The 14,304-nt window shown below is 49.4% G+C and overlaps 1 protein-coding gene across 11 annotated transcripts in view; it reads left to right on the plus strand.

Moving 5' to 3' along the window:
- LOC143975621 (von Willebrand factor A domain-containing protein 5A-like) overlaps nt 1–14,304 on the plus strand; it is a 198,050-nt gene that overhangs the window by 59,667 nt on the left and 124,079 nt on the right. For all 11 annotated transcript variants that reach the window (XM_077478099.1, XM_077478104.1, XM_077478100.1 and 8 more), the window contains exon 2: nt 3,734–3,801. In XM_077478099.1, coding sequence (XP_077334225.1) covers nt 3,734–3,801 — 68 coding nt within the window. The remainder of the gene's footprint in view (nt 1–3,733; nt 3,802–14,304) is intronic.

Here is a 14,304-nt window from a genome sequence, read left to right on the forward strand (position 1 = left end):
CTTTGGACGAACTTGTCTAATTCTTCTCCAAACAAACGTTCCCCCTTAAACGGGAACCCAACCAAATGCTTCTTGCACGATAGCTCAGCTGCCCAATTTTTTAGCCATAGGGCCCTTCGCATGTGTACCAAAAGGAAAGACAAACGAGATGCTTGTTAGACAGAATCCAAAATCGCATCAATCATAAAACACAGAATTTGAGGTATTTCTGCATAATTCTCCACTTCCTCACTGGGAAGGAGGCCAAGCATCTGCTTAACTTGTTCCTTGAGGAACTGACACAACCCCACGGCTGCGACTGTAGGTTGCACTACTGCGCCAGTCATGGAAAAGGAGGCTTTCAATAAGGTTTCCAGCGTCTTATCAGTTGGATCCTTAAATACCTGCGCATTATCCAAAGGACAAGTCAGGTTTTTATTCACGCAAGAAACAGCCGCATCAACAGATGGGACCCCCCACTTCTTGGTGAAACTTTCCTCCAGAGGATAAAGCATAGAAAACCTTTTAGGAGGAGCAAACAGTTTATTGGGATGTCCCCAATCCTCATACAACAATTTATCCATTAAGGGATGAATTGGAAAGGAAAAGGCAGTCTGTGGGATTTTCCTGACCCCCAGGGAAGAAACAGAGGATGTGACGACCTCAGCAGCGGGCATTCTGAATGTGGTACGCACCAACTCCGTACAATATTGCACCTGTTTTCTGAGCGCCTGGGGGGAGGGGACTCTCTCCTCTTCCTCTGATTCATCCGACTGCTCATGATCCCTGTCCCAAGATAGGGATCTCTCCTCAATGTCAGAGTTGTCATCTGAAAAGAAATTTCAGCAGAGGGTGGGGATCTACCCCTTTTTCTGCTATCTTTTAGGGAATCTGAAATAAAATTCATGATTCTCCCTTCAAAACCCTCCAATGTAGCCCTAAGGGAGTCTTCAGTGACATATACCGGGGCTGAAATATTAGGAGAGGCTGCAAAACCTGACAGGGGCACTGACTCATCCTGTGAGGCTGGCTCCAGTCTTGCAGGGGGGGATGGTAACCTACAGGCATTTTTAGAACCCCAAGACTTAGGCAGTGATTTACCAGTGCCTTTGCTACCTCCCCCGAGACCATCTTACGAGGAGACATAGTCCTAAGCTACAAAGCAGAGGTACTAGTACAAAGTGCAATCACTGTTGTGCTCAAAGTCTCACAATATATATATATATATATATATATATATATATATATATATGCTTAAACTGCACAACCTGATGCTGAGTAGGTGTCTTAGGTTTGCCTGTATCCAATCCCTTAGGATGCTGTCACATACCTAGTGGTGAGCCCGGAATGCAGATGGAGACCTCTCTTGCGTCCCCGACTCACGGCCCCTGATGGTGGTGACAGGAGGCACGGAAGTCAAGGGTAGCACGAGTGCCTGGCAGGATCAACAGCCGGAGGATGGATCAGGCTGACTTCAGGAACTGTAGCTGGACAAGCAGGCCCCAATGACAGTGGACAGGAACCAGTAGGCAGCAGGAGACTAACAGGAACAGGTGGGTCACTCAGGGGCAGGCACGCAGAAGAGTCGGGCAAGCCGAGTCAAACCAGACAGTCAGTACAGGAACAGATGCAGCAGGCAGAGGCAGGAATGTGGAACAGGCCGGGTCGGTAACGGATGAGCACAGATGGACCAGAGGATGAGACAGGTGCAGAGTCATAGACAAGCCGGAGGTCAGAGGAAGGCAGAAGGCAGGGAAGGTCACAGGTCAGGCCAGGTCAATACACAAACAGATCAGATTCAGGCAATAGTCTCAGAAATGCTGTAGATCAAGCAGCAAGATCTGAAGGGAGAACTGGGTTTAAATAGCCCGCCTGGCGCCGGTAACCGTGCGTGCGCACCCGCGATCGCACGCAACCGTGCGCACCAGGCATCCGCAGGCGCGCACAGACAGGTGACGGACCACTGTCCCCAGCCAGCCTTTCCTGACAGATGCTTACTGCCCACAGCTCCTGTGTCTCCACTTACAGCCCCCTGACGCTCTGGGCTTTTTAAAATTGCCGCCTGCGCAGTACAGCGCCGTGCATGCCAACGTGCACGGCTCACAACCACACTCCCCCCCTCCATTAGCACAGGAGCGCGCTTAGCGCACGTGTACGCGGACCACCAAATGTCCAGGGGGTAAGGGGACCACCATCGGAGCTGCGCGGGACCCCCAGACTACGTGGGACCCCTGTATTACCTTTATTGTGGCAGAGAGTGCAGTGGAAACGTGAGTCATCTGGAGGAACCAGGCTTCACTGAGCGTGTGTATCTGAAAGGCATGCAAGTATGCATCAGGCTGCTCTTACTCCCTCTAGTGGTGGAAACCAGGTAAGACATACAACTACTCAATGAAGAAATCCATAATATACATTTATATAGGATTAACTTCCCTTACCTGTCCTTGCCGCAGGAATTGCTGAAAACAGACAGATTCAAGCCTTCACCCATCATGGCGGGCAGAGTTGTGCCAACCTTCAGGATTTTTTGGGGTTCCTTCTCAGAGGAACCTCCTTCCTGGACCTTGTAAAAGACTCTGCCAGAAACTTTCGTGCCACTATGTAAATAGTACACCAAGTCTGGTTTTCCCAGAGCCCAGTCTTCCAATAGGAGAGGACTTACAGGCAAAACCTTGGTTTCTTCAGATGACGAGGCCCGGGTACCATACCATCTTGGGAGTAAAAATATCGGCCCGAGATATGGAAGCGGTTTGTTGTAGCCCTTAGGCCCCCGCAGGGACCTGCACAGAGCTTTCTTCATAGCACATGTTTTACGTGACCAACCACCATAGACACTTGGGAAAAAAACTGAGGTGGCTCCCATATGGGAGGGGTTTTATAGGGCAGGAATTCTCCTTAATTGAGGGTTAACCAGTGTCCAATCACCAGAGGTGCCTATATAACCTACTATGTAATGAAGCTCCTGTGTCCCATGATGTATGATCAAGAAAGTGCATTTTATACACAACTATATAGATCAGAGCAAAAACGAGGAACACATGAGGAAGAAAGAGGGACAGAGGGATATTTTTCCAAATCAGGGACACTTGGAAGCTATGGAGCAGCCTCATTTTTTTTCACACACCTGCTTGAATCCAAAGAGTCCTCTCCTTTTCTCTCAGCAACCTGCAGACAAACATCTCTTTGCTAATTTTCTTCAGCCAACCATCCTCCAGGATCAAATCAGACTCAGTCAAGCTGGCTGCCCCCTGCACTGGAGACACTCTATAAACGAGCATTACAATGTCGTCTCCGTAAAGATGGCTGTAGCACTTCTGCATTAATGAATAATCAGTATAACCCTGTCCACACTGCAGAAGAATAACACAGCAGCAACAAAGGAAGACGTTTCACAGCAGTTATCAGCTACAGTGCGGGTTACATAAGTAATTTAGTGGTGGATTTAGCTGATAAGGATATTTTGTCATTCCAGAACATATTATATATGTTGACCTGGAGTTCAGTCTTACAGAAGGTCTTGTGTGCCCAGTGGATAGAACATATACACAGGAAGAAAGGAAGGCCAGGGTGGCTTTACCTGACTTCCTGCCCACCCAGTGGAGGACATACAGTACATGAGCTGAATGCATGCCGGTTCTAAGAGTCAGCAATAGGTGGTGAAGGAGGGAAGAGGACTACGGTTGGTAGTCTGTATTCTGTCACACAGGCTGCAGCTATAAAATCTGACACTTTTATATATTTTTTTTCCTTTCAGATATCTTGCAAAAATGCCGCCATTTCCTCCATGTTGTGGTCTCATCATCGCGACTTCCCGCCAGCCAGGTGAGTGTACAAGCAACGGCAGGTTACAGCATATCCACCCCTGCTTGGACTAATATATATATATTGGGGCACTTTTCCTCCCACTGATCCAGGATTCAATTCCTCCCACTGATACCAACGCTGGGGCACTATTCCTCCCACTGACCCCAATGCTGGGGCACTATTCCTCCCACTGACCCCAATGCTGGGGCACTATTCCTCCCACTGACCCCAATGCTGGGGCACTATTCCTCCCACTGACCCCAATGCTGGGGCACTATTCCTCCCACTGACCCCAATGCTGGGGCACTATTCCTCCCACTGACCCCAATGCTGGGGCACTATTCTGCCCACTGACCCCAATGCTGGGGCACTATTCTGCCCACTGACCCCCAACGCTGGGGCAGGGCACTATTCCTCCCACTAACCACAACGCTGGGGCACTATTCCTCCCACTGACTGCAATGCTGTGGCACTATTCCTCCCACTGACCCCAAATCTGGGACACTATTCCTCCCACTGACCACAACGCTGTGGCAATATTCCTCCCACTGACCCCAATGCTGTGGTACTATTCCTCCCGCTGACCCCAATGCTGTGGCACTATTGATCTTTTATTAAAAAGAATCAAGCGACCAATTTTATACAAAAGTAAAAAACAAAACCATATTATAAAACATCAACAGAAAACAAAGGAATACACATCAACGTTCAGAATATATACAATATATACATAGTCCATTAGCAAAACATGTTTAGAAAAAACTATTTACATAAAGCAGCAGAGAGGGCCTAAGAGGTACCACCCATTACCTATGTATGCAGACATTTATCAAAAATGAATCATAAGTTATAAAATCTAGGGTGATAAGAGACAGACAGCCACACCCGGGAAAGAGACTCCTGGCAGTCAGGGAGGCCTGAAACCCCTCCACGCCTTCAACCAAGCCCCCTGACTCTGCTTGTCTCTCTCAAGCACCCGAATCTTCTCCACCTCATGCAGAATGTCATACACCACCACCTCAACAGGAAGGATTTTATGCTGAATGCTGACCTGACACCGTGCGTTCCAAGTGAAATAACGGACTACTAGGCTAACTAGAAAAAGTGTATCCAAACAAAAAACCCCACCAGTATTGAATGCTCCGTATGCCCACTCAGCATAATCCAGCCTGGAGAGGAAAGGAACACCGAGGACCCGTCCCACCTGTTTGTACACCTCTATGTTAAAGGGGCAATGAAGCAGAAAATGGTCCATAGTCTCCTCCTCATCTGCACACTCCTCCCGAGGACAGCTACGATCCACCCCACTGCGGAATTTCAAATTGCCCCCAACATAGAGCCTCCCAATGGAAGCACAACCAGGCCAGATCCCTAAATATAGGGGGAACTTTGTCCAAATTAATCAATCTTAACCCTACCCTCAAAACTGGGCCTGGGCAATGCCTTAAGGCCAGTGGGTCATGAAAGACTTCGCTCAAGACTCGACTCATAAGGATTTTCCTCGGAACCGATTTGAGATCTTCAGCCGACAATCGCCACTGCCGCAGTAACTTCAGGCATGGAGCAACATAGGCTGGTAGCTGACCACGATGACCCCTGAGATTCTTCACTTGGCCACCTTCTTCCCAAAGTCGCAGAAAAGGCCTAAACCAAGATCTAAATATGCCTACCCATCCAGGAGGTTCCACTGCAAGCATATTACCAATGTTAAATTTGAGAAATAGCAGTGAAAAGAAAAGAACTGGGTTGACCATACCTAAGCCACCCTCCCTCCTGGATAGATAGGTGACATTCCTCTTGATGGGGTTCAGTCTGTTCCCCCATAGCATCTGGAAGAACACACTACTGACCCTAGCATAGAGAGACACTGGCAAGATGCAGACAAAGCTGACATACAAGAAGATCAAAATCAGGTAAGTCTTAATCAGATCAACCCTTTCCCTCAGAGATAACTTCCATCTCTTCCAGCTGACCACCTTAGTATTGGCAATTTCCAGTCTGCCTTCCCAGTTTTTGAGGCCAGAATCGCCGGGTCCAAATTCAATGCCTAGAATCTTAATTCTTTCCTGGGGCACTGGAAAGGTGTCAGGGAGATCAAACTCCTCACCTTCCTTTCCCAGCCAAAAAAACTTCACTCTTTTCCTTATTGATCTTGGAGCCCGATGCTTCAGAATACTGTGATGTCAGAGAGACCACCTGCTCTGCTTCATCTGCCCCAGTGACAATCACTGACACATCGTCCACATAGGCAACAACCCTCAAAGGTGGCTCACTCGGGAGCCCCACACAACATGCCACTCTCTAGCCTCCTGATGAAGGGGTCGACTGCAAACACATAGAGCAGGGGACTCAGAGGACAACCCTGGCGCAACCCGGAGCCAACCCCAAAAGGCTGCCCAACCCAACCATTAACAAGAGGAAAGCTTTCTGCCCCCTTATACAAGACCTTTAACCAATCGACAAAACCACCCGGCAGACCGTACTTACTAAGGAGCAACCACAGGTACTCATGGTTAGGGATGAGCTTCGTGTTCGAGTCGAACATACGTTCGACTCGAACATCGGCTGTTCGCCCGTTCGGCGAAGTCCGAACGTTCTGGTCCATTCGCGCCAAATTCGTGTGGTGCTCACGGCCCACAATGCACTGCGATGGCGCAGTGCATTGCTGGCTCATGATTGGCCAAGCATGCACTGTGACCCCGCATGCTTGGCCAATCGCAGCGCCAGCAGCGAGGAGAGCCATGATTGGCCACAGCTCAGGCTGTGTAGTGCACGCCCCACACTATATAAGGCTGCCAGCGCGGCGGCCTTGTGTAGTGTGTTGGCGTCTGAAGCAGTGGGTGTTCTGTCATCATCAGTGACTCCTTCCCTAGACCCACCACGTCCTCCTGAGGAGTCTCCTGAACTCTTTGAGCACAGTGTTGGGTACATGCTCCAGGAGGATGCCCAGTGTTTTGTAGCCTCTGATGATGACACTCAGCTAGAGGAAGGCAGTAGCGTGAATGCAGAGAGAGGGGATGCTCAAGAAGGACAGCAATCTGACAGTCATGTTCCACAAGCTGCAGCATACTGCCAGGTTTGCTACAGCGATGAAGAGGGAGGGGATGATGAGGGCACTGACTCCACGTGGGTGCCTGGTAGGAGAGAGGAGGAGGCACATGTCCAACGAGGCAGGATGCCCTCCGGGGGCCAGCTTAGGGGCAGCACACTGAATCACACCGCAGAGCTCTGCCTGTGTTGGGCGCTGCCTCTGCACGTTATGCTAAAAGTTCTTTGGTGTGGGCCTTTTTTGAGACGAGTGCATCAGATCGCACCGCTGCTATTTGCAACATATGTCTCAAGCGTATCTCGCGTGGCCAAAACATCAGCCGCTTGGGCACCACATGCTTGACCAGACATATGTTGACCTGCCATGCAGCTCGTTGGCAAGCGTACCTCAAAGACCCACACCAAAGAACAAAGCGGCCCTCTCCTTGCTCCTCATCAGCTGGCATCTCCAACCCCACTAGACCTTCAGTCCTCTCTGAAACCTGCTCTGAGAGGAATGAAGGTGTAGAATTAGGTGTGTCACAGCCAAGTGCTTCCGGGCACTATGCTAGCAGTACACCCACTTCCGATTATAGCAGGCAAATGTCCCTGCCCCAGCTGCTGGAGCGGCGAAAGAAGTTCACTCCCAGCCATCCACATGCCCAGCGGTTGAATGCTATCTTGGCTAAATTGCTAGCACTTCAACTGCTGCCTTTTCAGTTGGTAGACTCGGCCCCCTTCCGTGAGTTTGTACAATGTGCGGTTCCTCAGTGGCAGGTCCCCAAACGCCACTTTTTCTCACGGAAGGCGATTCCGGCTCTCTACCGGCATGTGGAAGGCAATGTCCTTGCCTCGCTGGACAGGGCGGTCAGCGGTAAGGTGCATATTACTGCTGACTCATGGTCCAGCAGGCATGGACAGGGACGTTACCTGTCTTTCACGGCCCATTGGGTCACTCTTCTGGCAGCTGGGAAGGATGCAGGACAAGGTGCAGTAGTGTTGGAGGTTGTTCCGCCACCACGCCTCCAAAATGCTACTATTGGTTGCGACACCTCTCTCCTCCACCCCCTCCTCTTCTTCTTCCTCCATGGCCTCTTCCAGTGCTCTGTCCTCAGAACCAGCGGTGCTCCGTAGGCGTTCCAGGGGCTAGGCAAGTACGCAGGCAAAACGATGCCATGCCGTGCTTGCGCTGGTTTGTTTGGGGGACAGGAGCCACACTGGGGCGGATGTTTTGTCAGCTCTGCATGGGCAGGCCGAGAGGTGGTTGACGCCACGCCAGCTTAAGCCAGGAATGGTGGTTTGCGACAATGGCACCAACCTCCTCTCCGCCCTCCGACAGGGACAACTGACCCATTTGCCCTGTGTAGCTCACGTCCTTAACCTGGTGGTGCAGCAGTTCTTGGGCAGGTACCCCGGCTTACAGGATGTCCTAAAGCAGGCCAGGAAAGTCTGTGTGCATTTCCGCCGATCATTTAATGCCTGTGCTCGGCTGGCTGAGCTCCAAAAGGAGTTGAACCTGCCCAAGAACCGCCTTATATGTGACATGCCCACTAGGTGGAACTCAACGTTGGCCATGCTGCAGCGGCTGCACACGCAGCAGAGGGCCATCAATGAGTACCTGTGCGACTACAGCACCAGGACAGAGTCAGGGGAGCTTGGATTTTTCTCACCACGCCAGTGGGGCATGATCAGGGATGCATGCACTGTCCTGTCACCGTTTGAGGAGGCCACAAGGATGGTGAGCAGTGACAGTGCATGCATCAGTGACACTGTACCTCTTGTCCACCTCTTGGAGCATATGCTGCGTGGAATAATGGACAGGGCACTTGAGGCAGAACAGAGGCAGGAAGAGGAGGACTTCCTTGCCTCTCAAGGCCCCCTTTATCCAGACAGTGTTCCTGCTGTGCCACCCATCACACAGGAAGAGGATGAGGAGGAGGAAGAGGAGGAGGAGGATGATTGTGTCAGCATGGAGGTGGAGGCTGGCACTCAGCATCAGCAGCAGCAGTCTTGTAGGAATGATTTACAGTCCCAAGAAACACGTGGACTTGTACGTGGCTGGGAGGAGGTAGCTGCGGATCATGTTGTCCTTAGTGACCCAGAGGACTCCGGACTGAATGCCTCAGCTAACCTACGCTGCATGGCCTCCCTGATCCTGCAAAGCCTGCGGAAGGATCCTCGTATTCTTCGGATCAAGGAGAGGGACCATTACTGGCTGGCCACTCTCCTTGATCCACGGTACAAGGGTAAGGTTGCCGACCTTATCTTGCCATCGCAGAGGGAGCAGAGGATGAGACATCTCCGGGAGGCCTTGCAGAAAGGTCTGTGCAACGCGTTCCCAGAGACTGGGAGGTTACAAACTCCTGGTCCTGGACAACATGTTGCTAAGGCATCGGTCAGAAGGAGCGGTGGAGAAGGTGGCCGTCTGACTGATGCTTTCAGACAATTTTTTAGTCTGCAGCCCCAAGGTATGATCGGTTCCAGCAACCATCGCCAGCATCTGATTTACATGGTGCAGGAATACCTAGGGGCAAGGTCAGACTTGGACACCTTTCCCACCGAAAATCCTCTGGCTTGCTGGGTCTTGAGGATGGATCACTGGCCAGAGCTTGCACAGTATGCAATTGAGCTACTGGCCTGTCCTGCATCCAGCGTTCTTTCGGAACGCACCTTCAGTGCTGCTGGTGGCTTTGTTACCGATCACAGGGTGCGGCTGTCTACCGAATCAGTTGATCGACTGACCTTCATCAAGATGAATCAGTCTTGGATCACCCACAGCTACCAAGCACCTGAAGCTGATGTAACCGAATAATTTTTTTTGAAATATCACATCCCTTCAAGACTGCCTATGCTGATGCTGAGTGACTGTCCTGTTATGTTGATTATCTATCCTCTTCCTCCTCCGATGATATGTTGGAAGAACATTTCGGTTTCTGGGTGTTGCCATCAGCCCAATTTTTCTGCCCCTGTTTAACAGGGGCGTTTAAGTACAATTTTTGATGCAATGCTTTGCAGCAGGGCTCATTCCTGCACCACAACTAAAGTATATGGGAGAGGTTGCAGTGTCGTGGCACCAGCACCAGTGCCTAAGGCCCAATTTTTCAGCCCCTGTTTATCAGGGACATGTAATTACAATTCTTGATATAATCGTTCACAGCAGGGCGCTCCAGCGCCCACCAAGAGTCACTTTCAGGGCTTACAATGTTGTGGCAAAACCAACACCTTGTTCCGCCATTTCTGCAGAGCATATAGGGCAGGCCCCTACTTTCAAACATCCAACTTACAAACATCTCCTACTTGCAAACGGAAGGAGACAACAGCAAGTGAGATGAAAAAAGATGGACGACAAAACAAATCATACAGGGGTGATAACCCTTCCCTATGTTTTCCAAAAACCTTGAAAAATTTTTTTTTGACTGGAGCTACACTTTAAAAATGTACCAGTTGAAAATTACAAACAGATTCAACTTAACACAACAAACCTACACAGTCCCTGTCTTGTTTGCACCGCCTGTATACTGCTGTTCTGAGTATATAGGGCCTGGGGGCCACACGCATTTCCTTTTTTTAATATGGATACGGGGTTCCCCTTAATATGCGTACAAGACCCAAAGGGGCTGGTAATGGGCAGGGAGGGCTACCCATGTCATTTTTCTCAATGGATTTTCCACCATATTGCAGGAACCAGATATAACATTAAAACCGCAAGCAGCTATAAATGACGTTATTTCCGTTAAATGTCATTTTGTGCAGGGACTGTTCTAAACACGGAAAACATGTGGCACTTCACAGGCATACTACAGACACCCCCCAGGCACCATATTTAAAGGAATATTTCACTTTTTTTTCCACTTTAATTGTCATTAAAATCAGTGCTCCCGCCAAAACGGACGTTTTTAAAACTATTTTTCTGCATTGACCCATGTCCCCTGGGGCAGGAGCCAGGTCCCCAAACCCTTTTTAGGACAGTATCTTGCATACTAGCCGTTAAAATTAGCACTTTTAATTTGGAACGTTCGAGTCCCATAGACTTCAATGGGGTTCTAACGTTCGTACGAATTTGGGGTCCGTTCGAACGTTCTGGTGCGAACCGAACCGGGGGGGTGTTCAGCTCATCCCTACTCATGGTTAACACGATCAAAAGCCTTTGCCTGATCCAATGTCAGCAAATACTTTCCCCAGCCTGCAGCCCTGCACCGCTCCAAGGCCTCCCGGACAGCTAAAACCGCTGTGAAGGTGCTTCTACCCTGGACCGAACAGTGCTGATGGCGAGAAAGCAAAGACTCTGCTACTGACGATAGGCGCCAGAAAATAATCTTTGCCAATATCTTTCTATCGACATTAAGAAGGCTGATTGGGCGCCAATTCTCAATCATCGAAGGATCTTAAACCCTTGAAAGAAGAATCACAGCCGAGTGCCTCATGGAAGGGGAAAGCACCCCCTCAGCAAGGCATCTGTTAAAAACCTCTACCAAATGTGGGGCCAGAATAAACTTAAAGGCTTTGTAAAACTCAGTCGTCAAGCCATCCGGTCCAGGTGACTTTTTTTTTTTTTTTTTTTTTTTTTTTTAACGTTTTTTATTGTAGTTTTACAGAATAACAATAAGTATTGAACGGTGTCATACATCAGTAGATTGAAAATCGGTTACCGATACATACTTGTTATCAGAATACAAACAGTTGCGAACTATTTCAACAGTGAAGCACAGTATAATTGCTGGGAGGAAGGCTGAGAACGGTGTCATGCCACTCCAGACACCCCATCTGGGAACTAACTGTGTCTGGAGGCGGCAGACAACCCCTTCCCGAGTGTGCATTATAAGTCGATGCAGGAAAAACCTAGAACTTAACTGAAAGAAGGGGAGAAATAATAATAAAAAAAAATAAAAATAAAAAAAAACAGTTACCAACATAGGTCCCTAGTTTATAGTGTCGACAGTACATCACAGTTGATTACATAAGAACTAGAACCCGATGTTGGGTGCTTCCGCACAGTTGTGTGCAGGTAATTTGAAATAAAATTCTGCCAATACATGGGGGTGCAATGGGTTACAGTAGGAGGTGCAGGAATCCTACGTGTTATGTGACCGAGAAGTCATTCCAGCTCTATGCTTCTGGGATCCTTGACCCAGGACTCCCAGCTTTTGTAAAATTTTCCTGTAGTCATGTGAGCCTTGGCGAAGCTGTATTCCAATTTAAAATTATCATTTAGAATTGTGATCACTTCCTGAATGGAGGGGGGAGATGGTTTCTTCCACTTTCTAGCAAGTGCCAATCTTGCGGCTATGAGTATATGGGTGGCTACGGTTTGGGTTTTTCTGGGCCATGTGGGGACCATCAGGCCCAGGAGGGTCCAGGTGACTTTTTGATGGCAAGCTGATCAATTGCCCTCATCACCTCATCAACTGTGATCTCCTCTGTCAAATTCATCAATGGAACATCTCCACCATTTAGACCTGGAGTAGAGTCCAAAAAGCTGTCCATCTTGTCACGGTCAAGCTCTTTCCTCCCAAGAAGGTCAGCATAAAAGGACCTCACGACCTCCAGGATCCCTGACCTGGACTTTGCCAAGGAACCTGCACTGTCCTTAAGGCCAACAACCGTTTTAACAGCTACACCTTGTTTGCAGTTCTGGTAAGGGTCAGGCGAGTGGTACTTCCCATAGTCCCTCTCCAGAACCAAAGAGGCATGCCGGTCATATTGACACTTCCTGAGGAGGAGTTTCACTTCGGAGATTGCCCCAGGATCTCCTCCTCTCGAGACAAGAATATCCAGCTTCCTCCGTAAACGTTGGTAGGTCATGTATTTATTAAACTGCTTTCTATTGGCTAGGCCCCTGAAGAATCCAGCGATCCTCTTTTTGGTCAGCTCCCACCACTCAGCCTTGCTGCTACAAAAGTCCAGGATGTTCACCTGAGCCTGAAAGAATTCCTCAAAGGATTGTCTAACATGTTCTTCCTTGAGTAGAGTCGAATTCAATCTCCAGATGCCCTTGCCCCTCTGAGGGGCGTCTGAAGCATTCAGGACCACAGATAGCATACAGTGATCAGAGAACTCTACTGCCTGCACCACTGGGGGCGAGAAAGCAGAGGTCTCCTTCAAAAAAAAAAAAAACCTATCTATCCTACTCTGACTACTACCTCGATGAAAGGTGATCCCAGTGTCATCCGGAAGGTGTTTAATGTGTACATCTACAAGGCCAGCATCCCTAAACATACTATTTAAAAAAATGCTATCATATCCCAGCCTGTCCTTGAAGTCCTTCCTGTCCTTGGGCCTAGTTACTGTATTAAAGTCACCTCCAAAGACCACTTGCCGGGATGTAAAAAGAAATGTCTTGATCCTTGTAAAAAGGCATTTCCTGTCCCACTTTGTGTGCGGCCCATAAACATTAATTAGGCGCAGGTCCTGCCCCCCCACAAGGACGTCTAAGACCATACATCTCCCAATCTCCACCTCAATAACCCGCCGGACATTTACCATACCGGTTTTAAACAACACCGCCACACCGCTCGGCCGCAAGAGACCAGTAAGATGGACCATACCTCCACTCTCTCTTGGCAATATGAATATCTGCCAAGGAGGTGAGCCTAGTCTCTTGCAAAAATAAAATTTCAGCGTCTAATTGGCTGAACAAAAAGAAGGCCATAGAACGAGCTCTTACTGACTTAATGCTGGCAACATTTATTGTCACCACTTTTAACAGAGGGGGAACCGCCATTTGGGTTATTGGGTGGATTGTTTCTTATCTCCCCTCTGCTGCTCAACACCAGAAGCCTCTCTCTTTCTTGAGGCTGCCTCAAACTCCATTTCAGAATCGGAACTTCGTTCCGAGGAAGCTCCAGATGAAGAAACATACCATTCAGAGGAGCTATGACGGTTGGAGACAGGCACTGGTCCCGTTCCGTCCTCACCGCCTGCTTCCGCTTCCCAACCTTCCTTCTCTCCTCCAGGTACTGCAGGTCAGTTTCAGAGATGCCATCATCTCTTGTTTTTTTCTTTGGAGTCTTCACAGAAGACTCCTTTACAGAGGAAGCGGCGACCTTTTTAGTACCTGCTACCACTCCTGGTGGGGGTGGTGTTCCCTTTGAGACAGACTTAGAGGGGGGGGTAACTGACACGGGGGGCACAGACTTGGAAGGTTCTGACACAAGAGGAGAGGATACAGAAGGAATACTTACAGACACAGGAGGGGTGGCCACAGGAACTGGAGAGGGATCCTGAGCAGGACCAGGGGAGTCAGTCACCGCAGAGGAGGATGGTACACCAGGGGCCTCACCCTCCATCCTGTCCAGCCCTGACAAGTCATCCATTACCTCCTTCTCCATATTGTGCCAAGTTTCAGGACATTTGCTGTAGGGATGGCCAAGGCGCAGGCACAGGTTGCACCTGATCATATCGGTGCAGTCCTTGGCCATGTGACCCTGACCCCGACACACTGAACATATCAAGGCTGAACAGGAGGAGCTCAAATGCCCCTTTTCTCCACAGCGG

The sequence above is a fragment of the Lithobates pipiens genome, unplaced genomic scaffold (assembly GCF_037356315.1).
Source record: "Lithobates pipiens isolate NorthernLeopardFrog02 unplaced genomic scaffold, aLitPip1_a1.2 Scaffold_13, whole genome shotgun sequence".
Lineage (NCBI taxonomy): Eukaryota > Metazoa > Chordata > Amphibia > Anura > Ranidae > Lithobates > Lithobates pipiens.